The 12,799-nt window shown below is 38.5% G+C and overlaps 1 protein-coding gene across 1 annotated transcript in view; it reads right to left on the bottom strand.

Moving 5' to 3' along the window:
* Window positions 1-9,651, bottom strand: part of LOC102997302 (immunoglobulin kappa light chain-like) — a 97,747-nt gene extending 88,096 nt beyond the window's left edge. The window contains exons 1-2 of the mRNA XM_057558766.1: window positions 9,603-9,651; window positions 9,411-9,473 (exon numbers count right to left, since the gene is read on the bottom strand). Of these exons, the coding sequence (XP_057414749.1) occupies window positions 9,411-9,473; window positions 9,603-9,651 (112 nt within the window). The remainder of the gene's footprint in view (window positions 1-9,410; window positions 9,474-9,602) is intronic.
* Between the last annotated feature and the right edge of the window lie 3,148 nt (window positions 9,652-12,799).

Genomic DNA, 12,799 nt, shown 5'->3' with positions numbered 1-12,799 from the left:
AAAAGTGTTAGTTCAGACTAAATATATTAAAACTCATGAGTGCTATCTTCAAATTCAGAGGTGTAAATTTTGGATCACTTTCTCTAAAATAAACAATATTGTTTATTTTTCAAGGGTAAAACACATACTCAAAAAGTTAGCTTTACTTTCAGATTTACAGGAAGCAAAATAAGAAATTGAAGATGCATTTTATGAGTTTTCAGATGATTGATCTATGTTGATGTAATTCTAAACTTTGAATTATTTAATTGTTATAACAAGCTTGAGCTTGGTTTCAGGTGAATGGGAGTGGAGTATTGGACAAAAATAGATTTTTTAATCTCTGCATCATGGTTTTTAGCTCCTCAGTTGTTGCACAGTCTCACTATTTGGGGAAAGTTCATGCTAAAAAACTGAAGCAATTAATGGGTGAATATGATCAAATTTCTCCACCAAGTTCTCAACCTGATAAGGGGTAAGGTACCATTCACCTCTTCGTTGATCTCTTCACCATCTGTGATCTTTTGGGATTGGCTTCTTTCACTCTGCATGTCTTCAAGGTTCATCCACGTTGTACCATTTATTAGTATTTCATTCCTTTTTATTGCTGAATAATATTCCATTGTGTGAATTGCCACATTTTATTTATCCATTCATCAGTTGATGATCACTGAGTCATTTCTGCATTTAGCTGTTAGGAATAGTGCTGCTGTGAACACTTTTCTACAAGTTTTTGTGTGGACATAGATTTTCAGTCCTCTTGCGTTGAAACCTAAGAGTGAAATTGCTGGGGTTATGTGGTAACTCTATGCTTGACACTTTGAGGATCTGCCTAACTGTTTTCCAAAGTAGCTGCACATTTTATATTCGCACCAAGAATGAATGAAGTTTCCAGTTTTTCCTCCTTTTTGTCAACACTTACTATTATGTCTTTTTTTTGTATTTTTTTTATGCAGCAGGTTCTTATGAGTTATCCATTTTATACATATTAGTGTATATATGTCAATCCCAATCTCCCAATTCCTCACACCACACCCCACCATCACTTTCCCCCCTTGGTGTCCATATGTTTGTTCTCTACATCTGCGTCTGTATTTCTGCCCTGCAAACAGGTTCATCTGTACCATTTTTCTAGGTTCCACATACATGCATTAATATACGATATTTGTTTTTCTCTTTCTGACTTACTTCACTCTGTATGACAGTCTCTAGATCCATCCATGTCTCTGCAAATGACCCACTTTAGTTCCTTTTTACGGCTGAGTAATACTCCATTGTATATATGTACCACATCTTCTTTATCCATTCGTCTGTCGATGGGCATTTAGGTTGCTTCCGTGACCTGGCTATTGTAAATAGTGCTGCAATGAATATTGGGGTGCACGTGTCTTTTTGAATTATGATTTTCTCTGAGTATAGGCCCAGTAGTGGGATTGCTGGATCACATGGTAATTCTATTTTTAGTTTTTTAAGGAACCTCCATACTGTTCTCCATAGTGGTTGCATCAATTTACATTCCCACCAACAGGGCAAGAGGGTTTCCTTTTCTCCACACCCTCTCCAGCATTTGTTGTTTGTAGATGTTTTTATGATGCCCATTCTAACTGGTGTAAGGTGATACCTCATTGTAGTTTTGATTTGCATTTCTCTAATAATTAGTGATGTTGAGCAGCTTTTCATGTGCTTCTTGGCCACCTGTATGTCTTCTTTGGAGAAATGTCTATTTAGGTCTTCTGCCCATTTTTTGATTGGGTTGTTTGTTTTTTTTAATATAGAGTGGCATGAGCTGTTTATATATTTTGGAGATTAATCCTTTGTCCATTGATTCGTTGGCAAATATTTCCTCCCATTCTGAGGGTTGTCTTTTCATCTTGTTTGTAGTTTCATTTGCTTTGCAAAAGCTTTTAAGTTTCATTAGGTCCCATTTGTTTATTTTTGTTTTTATTTCTATTACTCTAGGAGGTGGATCAAAAAAGATCCTGCTGTGATTTATGTCAAAGAGTGTTCTTCCTATGTTTTCCTCTTAGAGTTTTATACTGTCCGGTCTTACATTTAGGTCTCTAATCCATTTTGAGTTTATTTTTGTGTATGGTGTTAGGGAGTGTTCTAATCTCATTCTTTTACATGTAGCTAGCTATCCAGTTTTCGCAGCACCACTTACTGAAGAGACTCTCTTTTCTCCATTGTATATCCTTGCCTCCTTTGTCATAGATTAGTTGACCATAGGTGCGTGGGTTTATCTCTGGGGTTTTTATCTTGTTCCATTAATCTATGTTTCTGTTTTTGTGCCAGTACCGTATTGTCTTGATTACTGTAGCTTTATCGTATAGTCTGAAGTCAGGGAGTCTGATTCCTCCAGCTCCGTTTTTCTCCCTCAAGACTGCTTTGGCTATTTGGGGTCTTTTGTGTCTCCATACAAATTTTAAGACTTTTTGTTCTAGTTCCGTAAAAAATGCCATTGGTAATTTTATAGGAATTGCATTGAATCTGTAGATTGCTTTGGGTAGTATAGTCATTTTCACAATATTGATTCTTCCAATTCAAGAATGTGGTATATCTCTCCATCTGTTGGTATCACCTTTAATTTATTTCATCAGTGTCTTATAGTTTTCTGCATACAGGTCTTTTGTCTCCCTAGGCAGGTTTATTCCTAGGTATTTTATTCTTTTTGTTGCAATGATAAATGGCAGTGTTTACATAATTTCTGTTTCAAATTTTTCATCATTAGTGTACAGGAATGCAAGAGATTTCTGTGCATTAATTTTGTATCCTGCAACTTTACCAAATTCATTGATTAGCTCTAGTAGTTTTCTGGTAGCATCTTTAGATTCTCTATGTATAGTATCATGTCATCTGCAAAGAGTGACCGTTTTATTCTTCTTTTCCAGTTTGTATTCCTTTTACTTCTCTTTCTTCTCTGATTGCCATGGCTAGGACTTCCAAAACTATGTTGAATAATAGTGGTGAGAGTGGACATCCTTGTCTCGTTCTTGATCTTAGAGGAAATGGTTTCAGTTTTCACCATTGAGAATGATGTTTGCTGTGGGTTTGTCATATATGGTCTTTATTAGGTTGAGGTAGGTTCCCTCTATGCCCACTTTCTGGAGAGTTTTTATCATAAATTGGTGTTGAATTTTGTCAAAAGCTTTTTCTGCATCTATTGAGATGATCATATGGTTTTTATTCTTCTATTTGTTAATATGGTGTATCACATTGATTGATTTGCATATATTGAAGAATCCTTGCATCTCTGGGATAAATCCCACTTGATCATGGTGTATGATCCTTTTAATGTGTTCTTGGATTCTGTTTTCTAGTATTATGTTGAGGACTTTTGCATCTATAGTCATCAGTGATATTGGTCTGTAATTTTTTTTTTTTTGTAGTATCTTTGTCTGGTTTTGCTCTCAGGGTGATGGTGGCCTCATAGAATGCGTTTGGGAGTGTTCCTTCCTCTGCCTCTGCAATTTTTTGGAAGAGTTTGAGAAGGATGGGCGTTAGCTCTTCTCTAAATGTTTGATAGAATTCACCTGTGAAGCCATCTGGTCCTGGACTTTTGTTTGTTGGAAGATTTTAAATCGCAGTTTCAATTTCATTACTTGTGATTTGTCTGTCCATTATTTCTGTTTCTTCCTGGTTCAGTCTTGGAAGGTTATACCTTTCTAAGAATTTGTCCATTTCTTCCAGGTTATCCATTTTATTGGCATAGAGTTGCTTGTAGTAGTCTTTTAGGATGCTTTGTATTTCTCCGGTGTCTGTTGTAACTGCTTTTTCATTTCTAATTTTATTGATTTGAGTCCTCTCCCTCTTTTTCTTGATGATTTCGGCTAATGGCTTATCAATTTTGTTTATCTTCTGAAAGAACCAGCTTTTCGTTTTATTGATCTTTGCTATTGTTTTCTTTGTTTCTATTTCATTCATTTCTGCTCTGATCTTTATGATTTCTTTCCTTCTACTAACTTCGGGTTTTGTTTGTTCTTCTTTCTCTAGCTCCTTTAGGTGTAAGTTTAGATTGCTTATTTGAGATTTTTGTTGTTTCTTGAGGTAGGGTTGTATTGCTATAAACTTCCCTCTTAGAACTGCTTTTGCTGCATTCCATAGGTTTTGGATCGTCATGTTTTCATTGTCATTTGTCTCTAGGTAGTTTTTGATTTCCTCTTTGATTTCTTTAGTGATCTCTTGGTTATTTAGTAACATATTGTTTAGCCTCCATGTGTTTGTGTTTTTTACGTTTTTTTCCCCTGTAATTGATTTCTAATCTCATAGCGTTGTGGTCAGAAAAGATGCTTGATATGATTTCAATTTTCTTAAATTTACTGAGGCTTGATTTGTGACCCAAGATGTGATCTATCCTGGAGAATGATTCGTGCGCACTTAAGAAGAAAGTGTAATCTGCTGTTTTTGGATGGAATAGCCTATAAAATATCAATTAAATCTACCTGGTCTATTGTGTCATTTAAAGCTTCTGTTTCCTTATTTATTTTCATTTTGGATGATCTGTCCGTTGGTGTAAGTGGGGTGTTAAAGTCCCCCACTATTACTGTGTTACTGTCGATTTCCTCTTTTATAGCTGTTAGCAGTTGCCTTATGTATTGAGGTGCTCCTATGTTGGGTGCATATATATTTATAATTGTTATGTCTTCTTCTTGGATTGATCCCTTGATCATTATGTAGTGTCCTTCCTTGTCTCTTGTAACATTCTTTATTTTAAAGTCTATTTTATCTGCTATGAGTATTGCTACTCCAGCTTTCTTTTGATTTCCATTTGCATGGAATATCTTTTTCCATCCCCTCACTTCAATCTGTATGTTTCCCTAGGTCTGAAGTGGGTCTCTTGTAGATAGCATATATATGGGTCTTGTTTTTGTATCCATTCAGCAAGCCTGTGTCTTTTTGTTGGAGCATTTAATCTATTCACGTTTAAGGTAATTATCGATATGTATGTTCCTATGACCATTTTCTTAATTGTTTTGGGTTTGTTTTTGTAGGTCCTTTTCTTCTCTTGTGTTTCCCACTTAGAGAAGTTCCTTTAGCATTTGTTGTAGAGCTGGTTTGGTGGTGCTGAATTCTCTTAGCTTTTGCTTGTCTGTAAAGCTTTTGATTTCTCCATCAAATCTGAATGAGATCCTTGCCAGGTAGAATAATCTTGGTTGTAGGTTCTTCCCTTTCATCCCTTTCAGTATATCATGCCACTTCCTTCTGGCTTGTAGAGTTTCTGCTGAGAAATCAGCTGTTAACCTTATGGGAGTTCCCTTGTATATTATTTGTTGTTTTTCCCTTGCTGCTTTCAATAACTTTTCTTTGTCTTTAATTTTTGCCAATTTGATTACTGTGTGTCTTGGCGTGTTTCTCCTTGGGTTTATCCTGCCTGGGACTCGCTGCACTTCCTGGACTTGGGTGGCTATTTCCTTTCCCATGTTAGGGAAATTTTCATCTATAATCTCTTCAAATATTTTCTCTGGTCCTTTCTCTCTCTCTTCTCCTTCTGGGACCCCTATAATGCGAATGTTGTTGTGTTTAATGTTGTCCCAGAGGTCTCTTAGGCTGTCTTCATTTCTTTGCATTCTTTATTCTTTATTCTGTTCCACAGCAGTGAATTCCACCATTCTGTCTTTCAGGTCACTTATCCATTCTTCTGCCTTAGTTATTCTGCTATTGATTCCTTCTAGTGTAGTTTTCATTTCAGTTATTGTATTGGTCATCTCTGTTTGTTTGTTCTTTAATTCTTCTAGGTCTTTGTTAAACATTTCTTGCATCTTCTCGATCTTTGCCTCCATTCTTATTCCGAGGTCCTGGATCATCTTCATTATCATTATTCTGAATTCTTTTTCTGGAAGGTTGCCTATCTCCACTTCATTTAGTTTTTTTTCTGGGGTTTTATCTTGTTACTTCATCTGGTACATAGCCCTCTGCCTTTTCATCTTGTCTATCTTTCTATGAATGTGGTTTTTGTTCCACAGGCTGCAGGATTGTCGTTCTTCTTGCTTCTGCTATATGCCCTCTGGTGGATGAGGCTATCTAAGAGGCTTGATGGGAGGGACTGGTGGTGGGTAGAGCTGACTCTTGCTCTGGTGGGCACAGCTCAGTAAAAGTTTAATCCACTTGACTGTTGATGGGCGGGTCTGGGTTCCCGCCCTGTTGTTTGTTTGGCCTGAGGCAACCCAACACTGGATCCTACCTGGGCTCTTTGGTGGGGCTAATGACAGACTCCGGGAGGGCTTATGCCAAGGAATACTTCCCAGAACTTCTGCTGCCAGCTTCCTTGTCCCCACGGTGAAACAGAGCCACCCTCTGCCTCTGCAGGAGACTCTCCAACATTAGCAGGTAGGTCTGGTTCAGTCTCCCCGGGGTCACTGCTCCTTCCCCTGGGTCCTGATGTGCACACCATTTTGTGTGTGCCCTCCAAGAGTGGAGTCTCTGTTCCCTCCAGTCCTGTCGAAGTCCTGCAATCCCCACTAGGCTTCAAAGTCTGATTCTCTAGGAATTCCTCCTCCCGTTGCTGGACCCCCAGGTTGGGAAGGCTGATGTGGGGCTCAGAACCTTCACCCCAGTGGGTGGACTTCTGTGGTATAAGTGTTCGCCAGTCTGTGAGTCACCCACCCACCCACCAGTTATGGGATTTGATTTTACTGTGATTGCGCCCCTCCTACCGTCTCATCGTGGCTTCTCCTTTGTCTTTGGATGTGGGGTATCTTTTCTGGTGAGTTCCAGTGTCTTCCTGTCGATGATTGTCCATCAGCTAGTTGTGATTCTGGTGTTCTCGCAAGAGTGAGTGAGAGCACGTCCTTCTACTCCGCCATCTTGGTTCCTCCTCCTCTGGTAACACTCTTATCCATCGTTTGTAGATTTTTTGATGATGGCCATTCTAACCAGTGTGAGGTGATACCTCACTGTTGTTTTGATTGGCATTTCTCTAATAATAAGTGATGTTGAGCATCTTTTCATGTGCTTTTTGGTCATCTGTATGTCTTCTTTGGAGAAATGTCTATTTAGATCTTTAGCCCATTTTTTGATTGGGTTATTCTTTTTTTTTTTGATATTGAGCTGCTTGTTTGTTTTTGTTTCACAATAAGTGGCAAGGAGCTATTAGATATGGAAATGTAAATAACATGAGAAATTTGAATGAAATTTTGACCCATCTAATACCAGGCAAAAATATGAATTAGAGTATAGTCTTCATGTGAGAGGTAAAATACTGATGCTTCTAGAAGAAAGTATAGGAAAATATCTTTAGGCCCTAAAGGTAGGCAAAAATTTATTGAACAGAACACACACATAAACACATGAAGCAAACACAAAAGAACAAAAGAGATAATAGAGTGCTTTATAATTAAGAATTTCAAATGATATATAATTTATGTATTATATGTGATTCATATTACATAAATATGCATAAACATGTATAGGTAGACATATAAAGAGTCATTCAACACAATTGGTCATCAGGGAAATATAAATTTTAAATACAACATCATTTCAGGTTTACCAATACAGATTTTTTTAAAAAGTCTGACAATACCTCATATTGGAAAAGACTGCAGCAACTGGAACTTTTATACATGGTTGGTGGATTTTAATATGTTCACCATTTTGGAAAATGATTTTGCAATTTTACCAAACCCATCCCAATCCTATGACTTGGCACTTCCACTCTTAGGAATGTACCCAAGGGAAATGAATACATAAGTCCACAAAAGACATTGCAAGAATATTCCAAAAACAACTATATTCATAAAAGCTAAAAACAACTCCTTAATTAAAGAATGAATAAATTAATTTTGATATACTCATATACAAGATATTCTGCAATGAAAAGGAACAAATTACTGCCACACCACCAACATAAATGACGCTTAAAATATATTGGTCAAATAATTGAGCAGAAGGTAAGGAGATTCCGCATATGCCCCCAGCCCAACACATGTACAGCTGCCCCCATTATCAACATCACTCACTAATGTGGTATATCTTACAACTGATGGACCTACACTGACACATCAAGATCATTGAAAGTGTATAATTTACCTTAGAGTTCACTCTTGGTGTTGTTCATTCTGTGGGTTTGGACAAATGTATAATGAAATGTTTTACATCATTTTAATATTATACAGAGTATTTTCGTAGCCCTGAAAAATCTCTGTGTTCTGCCTTTTCATTTATGTCCCCCACTGCACCCAATCTCTGGCAACCACTGACCTTTTTATTATCTCCATAGTCTTTCCATTAAGAATGTCATATAGTTGGAATCATACAATATGTAGCCTTTTCAGATTGACTTCTTTCACTTAGTAATATGCATTTAAGTTTGCTCCATGTCTTTTCATGGCTTCATAGCTATTTCTTTTTAGAGCTGAATAATATTCCATAGTCTGAACATACAACAGTTTATTTACCCCTTCCCTTACTGAAGAACATCTTGTTTGCTTCCATATTTGAGCAACAATGAAGAAAACTGCTATTAACATCCCTGTGTAGGTTTTTACGTGGATATATGTTTTAAACTAATTTTGGTAAATACCAAGGAGGGCTATTGCTGGATCAAAATGTGAGTGTGTATGGATATCTACCTAGGTAAGCACACTTCAGGTGTTCCCAGACTACAGCTGAGTGGGGTTAGAGTAGGTTCACTGGCTCTGCCGGTCCACAGGTTATAGTGGGTAATAAGTCCGCTTATTCTCACCCAGTTTCCAGGGGGGTAAGTATCCTTCTGGGTCCCTTCGTGGACGGTGCTGTCTTACAATTCCCACAGCAGGGGGCATAATTCCCACACCTGGAGCACCAGGGAATCACTTATTTCTTCCACTGCTTCACTTAATATCATACTCCCCAGACTTTAAAAGGTTATAGTTTAGATTCACACTCCATGTATTTAAAAAAATCCCTGCTTGGAGTATGTAGACTGGCTTTTGCTGAATGACCCCTGACTGGTACCATAAACAAGACCCTTCAGGTGTAATCACCTGTCCTTTTTTAAATCAGATGATGAAGTGTCATGCTGCTGGGCCTGAGGAGGGGCAAAGGGAGTTAGTGTGCTGAGGATGCTCTCTGCTACTCCTACCAAACCTTCCAGTCACATTCAAAGTGTGGGTGTATCTGAGAAACACTCTCAGCAGATGAGGGCTCCAGGAGCAGCTGGGGCAGCCCAGCCTCACACATCTGCGTCTCTGAGTGGTTTATGTTCTGGCGTGTAACACTGTGGGGTGTATACCACCAAACTGCGGACAGTAATAAGTTGCGGCATCTTCAGCCTCCAGGCTGTTGATGGTGAGGATGAAATCTGTCCCAGATCCACTGCCACTGAACCCGGATGGGACCCCAGTTTCCAACTTGGATGCAAAATAGATCAGGAGCTCAGAAGCTTCCCCTGGTTTCTGCTGATACTAGGCTAACAAAGTGCCAGTGCTCTGACTGGCCCAGAAAGTGATGGTGACTGTCTCCTAGAGATGCAGACAGGGAAGATGGAGACTGGGTCATCTGGGTTTCACAGTTGGCACCTGTGATTGGAAACATAAAAAAAAAAAAAAATCCATGTTATTACTAATATTATAAGAGGACTTCCCTGAAGGGCCAGGCAGTACTGACCACACTGGGCTGAGCAAATTCCCAGTGTTCTCCTTCCTTACCTGGGAGCCAGAGCAGCAGGAGACAGAGGAGCTGAGTGGGGGCCTCCATGTTCACTCTATGTCCTGACAAGGACTGATTCTCTCACAAGATATAACCAGACTATTAATAAGTCTTCAGGGCAATGGGTTGTTCTCCAGCAATATGCAAATTAGCAAGGGATGGGGCAGAGTTAGGCACCGCTGCAGGACTGGCCAATCTCAATAACACAGCACAGGTGCAGTGTCTTCCAGATGCCCAAGTCTGATTGGAGCAGCTCGAATTTGACTAAAGACAGTGCGTTTCTTCCTGGAGGCCGAGGGATTGAATCAGTCTAGTGTCCTTTCAGTACAGTGATCTTTTGCTATTTTCAATGTTCATACAATGTTTTTCTTGCTACTTTTCCATTTAAGATAGGTTCTATAATTTCTTTAAATGATACATCTGACTCCCTGATGCCCTTGGAGTGATAAATTATCAGCACAGAGAGATAACCCAGGATAACTACAGAGCTTCCCCTCCATATTCAACAATGTACAGATGGATACAGACATGTGAAGAATCTACTGATGTCATAGAAAAATTTCTCTGAACTTATTAGAGGAAAAACCTGCAGAGCTCACACAGAGCCAAGATTAGTTGTTTCGATAAGCCAGAGAAGAAAATGTCAAAATTCATGAGGCGTCATATTGTGTATTCTGAAAGGCTTTGTTTCAGTAGTGAGGCAAAATTATCCCTATACCAAATGCCATTTTGGTCTGTCCTAATAAAGTTTAAAAACAAGACCAATAGAGTCCAACAGTTTCAAGTGACAAGACTAGGTACTGCAGAAGAAAAGATTAGTGATTTTAACAATAGTAAATATCCAAAATTGAGCACAATGGGGAAAAATATTGAAAAAATACAATAAAATGAGCTGAGCATTAGTGAGATACGACAACTTCAAGCAGTCTATTGTGTGTATAATTGAAGTCCTGAAGAGGAAGAGGTAAGGAGGAGAAGTACAAAAAATATTTGAATGTATTGTCTACAATTTTCCAGGGTTTAAGAAATCATTCCGGGGCTTCCCTGGTGGCGCAGTGGTTGGGAGTCTGCCTGCTAATGCAGGGGACACGGGTTCGAGCCCTGGTCTGGGAAGATCCCACATGCCGCGGAGCGGCTGGGCCCGTGAGCCACAATTGCTGAGCCTGCGCGTCTGGAGCCTGTGCTCCGCAGCAGGAGAGGCCGCGATAGTGAGAGGCCCGCGCACCGCGATGAAGAGTGGCCCCCGCTTGCCGCAACTGGAGAAAGCCCTCGCACAGAAACGAGGACCCAACTCAGCCATAAATAAATAAACAATTAAAACAAATACTTAAAAAAAAAAAAAAGATATTAAAAAAAAAAAAAAAAAGAAATCATTCTGAAGGTTTTCAAAATTAAATAGCCACAGTCAGCTAAAAACCAAGAATTCAGTGGCTGAATAGAGAAGTCCAAGAAAAATCACACAACTAACCTATAACTCCCTCTGTAGTCCTGGCTGTAGTTGCAAATAAGTTTCTAGCATTTGAGTGGCTGGGGGAATATCAAGAAATTATCTTCGAAATGAAAACACAACCCTCATAACTAAAAAGTAGAGTCAACATTCGTTGGTCCTCTTTGGATTCTGAAGGTAACATATACATCTTGGAGTCAAGTGTTCTGCTTCATTTCTTAATAACTTGTAAGGTTTCTAGTTCTGAGTGATCCCCAGAAGAGGACTCTGCACTAAGTACAACCTGCAGTGGACACTATTACCTATAGTGGATCAATGATGCTAAAGTGCCTGGGGTAGATTGGGACAGTGTGTGAAGGTTGCAGAAAGCTCCAGCAGGAGAACCACAGTTCAGACCTCTAGAGTAGTGGAATAATGCCATAATCCGTTCTGAAGATATCAATTCCCTTTTTGAGATATGGGTCCTGATTTGCCATTAATCCCTAGCTGTCTATAGGCCAAAAAGGAGCTATGTGACCTGAGTTGCTCTTTATGAATTGAGTGGTAACTGATCCACCCGTTTATAAATATATGCATGCACAAGAGCATTCTATCATCAGGTAGAAGCAGGATATACAGGCTAGGGCTTGATTGTGTCTCCAAAACACATACGATTTATACATGTAAGTTGCTCAAACTCTCTTGACACCTATACTTGCTGAATTCCCCCCTTTTTCCTCATGCTATACCTATAGCCTTATGCGGATTCCTTTTACCAAACTGATTAAGAAAAGAAAGAATTCAGATTGAATTTATGCAGAATGCTTTCATCCTTTCAAAGTAGATTTTTATAGCCTTAAAACCCACTTTAAGGATAGTAGGGGAAGAATCATATCCAATTAATTTGATTAATTTGAATCATATCCAATTAATTAAAATCTTATGAGATGTATTAACTGCTTTCTTCATCCCACTGCTTTCCTCCTCATAAAGGCAGGCATTCAAATTATCTTTCTCTCATTGTAGTCTCAAAGGGGAGCAGGAGTCCTGGTCTCCTATGATTACCTGCTATTACTGGAAAACCCTGCATCATTTAAAAATGTATACAATTTTAATTTAAAAATATTTTCTGAATGTTTAACATATGCAATAAATATCTTGGTTTAATGGAAATAAATTAATTCAAAAATTCACATTAAAATTAATTGACGCATTTAAGGTACAATTTTCAACTGCAAACTTAGCAATATGGTACATGAAATTGGATATATAAATTGTGAAATATCACAGGGGATTTGTTTTGAGAATATTTAAATATACAAAATAATGTTATCAAATATATATAGAGAGAGGAAAAAGTACAAGAGGAAGAATGAGAAAAGAAAGAAAGGAAAGAAGAGAAAGAAGGAGGGGAAGAATGAAGGAAAGAACTCATATGCTCACTATCCTGTTGAGAAATTACTCTTGAAGTTTGCAGGTGTTTATTTTATCAAGATGGGAACTAATCAACTTTGCTAGGAGATCTGCAAACCTTTCTGCCCAACAGGATTTGAGACACAAAGCAATTTCCTTGTTTGCGAGGAACCACAAGGCTCCGCTGAGAGATAAGCTTGCGTGTGTTAAGGTTTATGTTCAGACAGGTGAAGTTGTAAAGGGAAAGTTATATATTGACAGAAATCTTTCCAGTATTACAAGAGCCCCCAAGTTGCTGACTATCCCCAGAATCTGAGAATGTCACAGAACTTACCTGAGGTCACAGAACATTGATCA

Source organism: Balaenoptera acutorostrata, chromosome 12, assembly GCF_949987535.1.
Source record: "Balaenoptera acutorostrata chromosome 12, mBalAcu1.1, whole genome shotgun sequence".
NCBI lineage: Eukaryota > Metazoa > Chordata > Mammalia > Artiodactyla > Balaenopteridae > Balaenoptera > Balaenoptera acutorostrata.
This window is presented reverse-complemented; position numbering and strand designations above follow the sequence as displayed.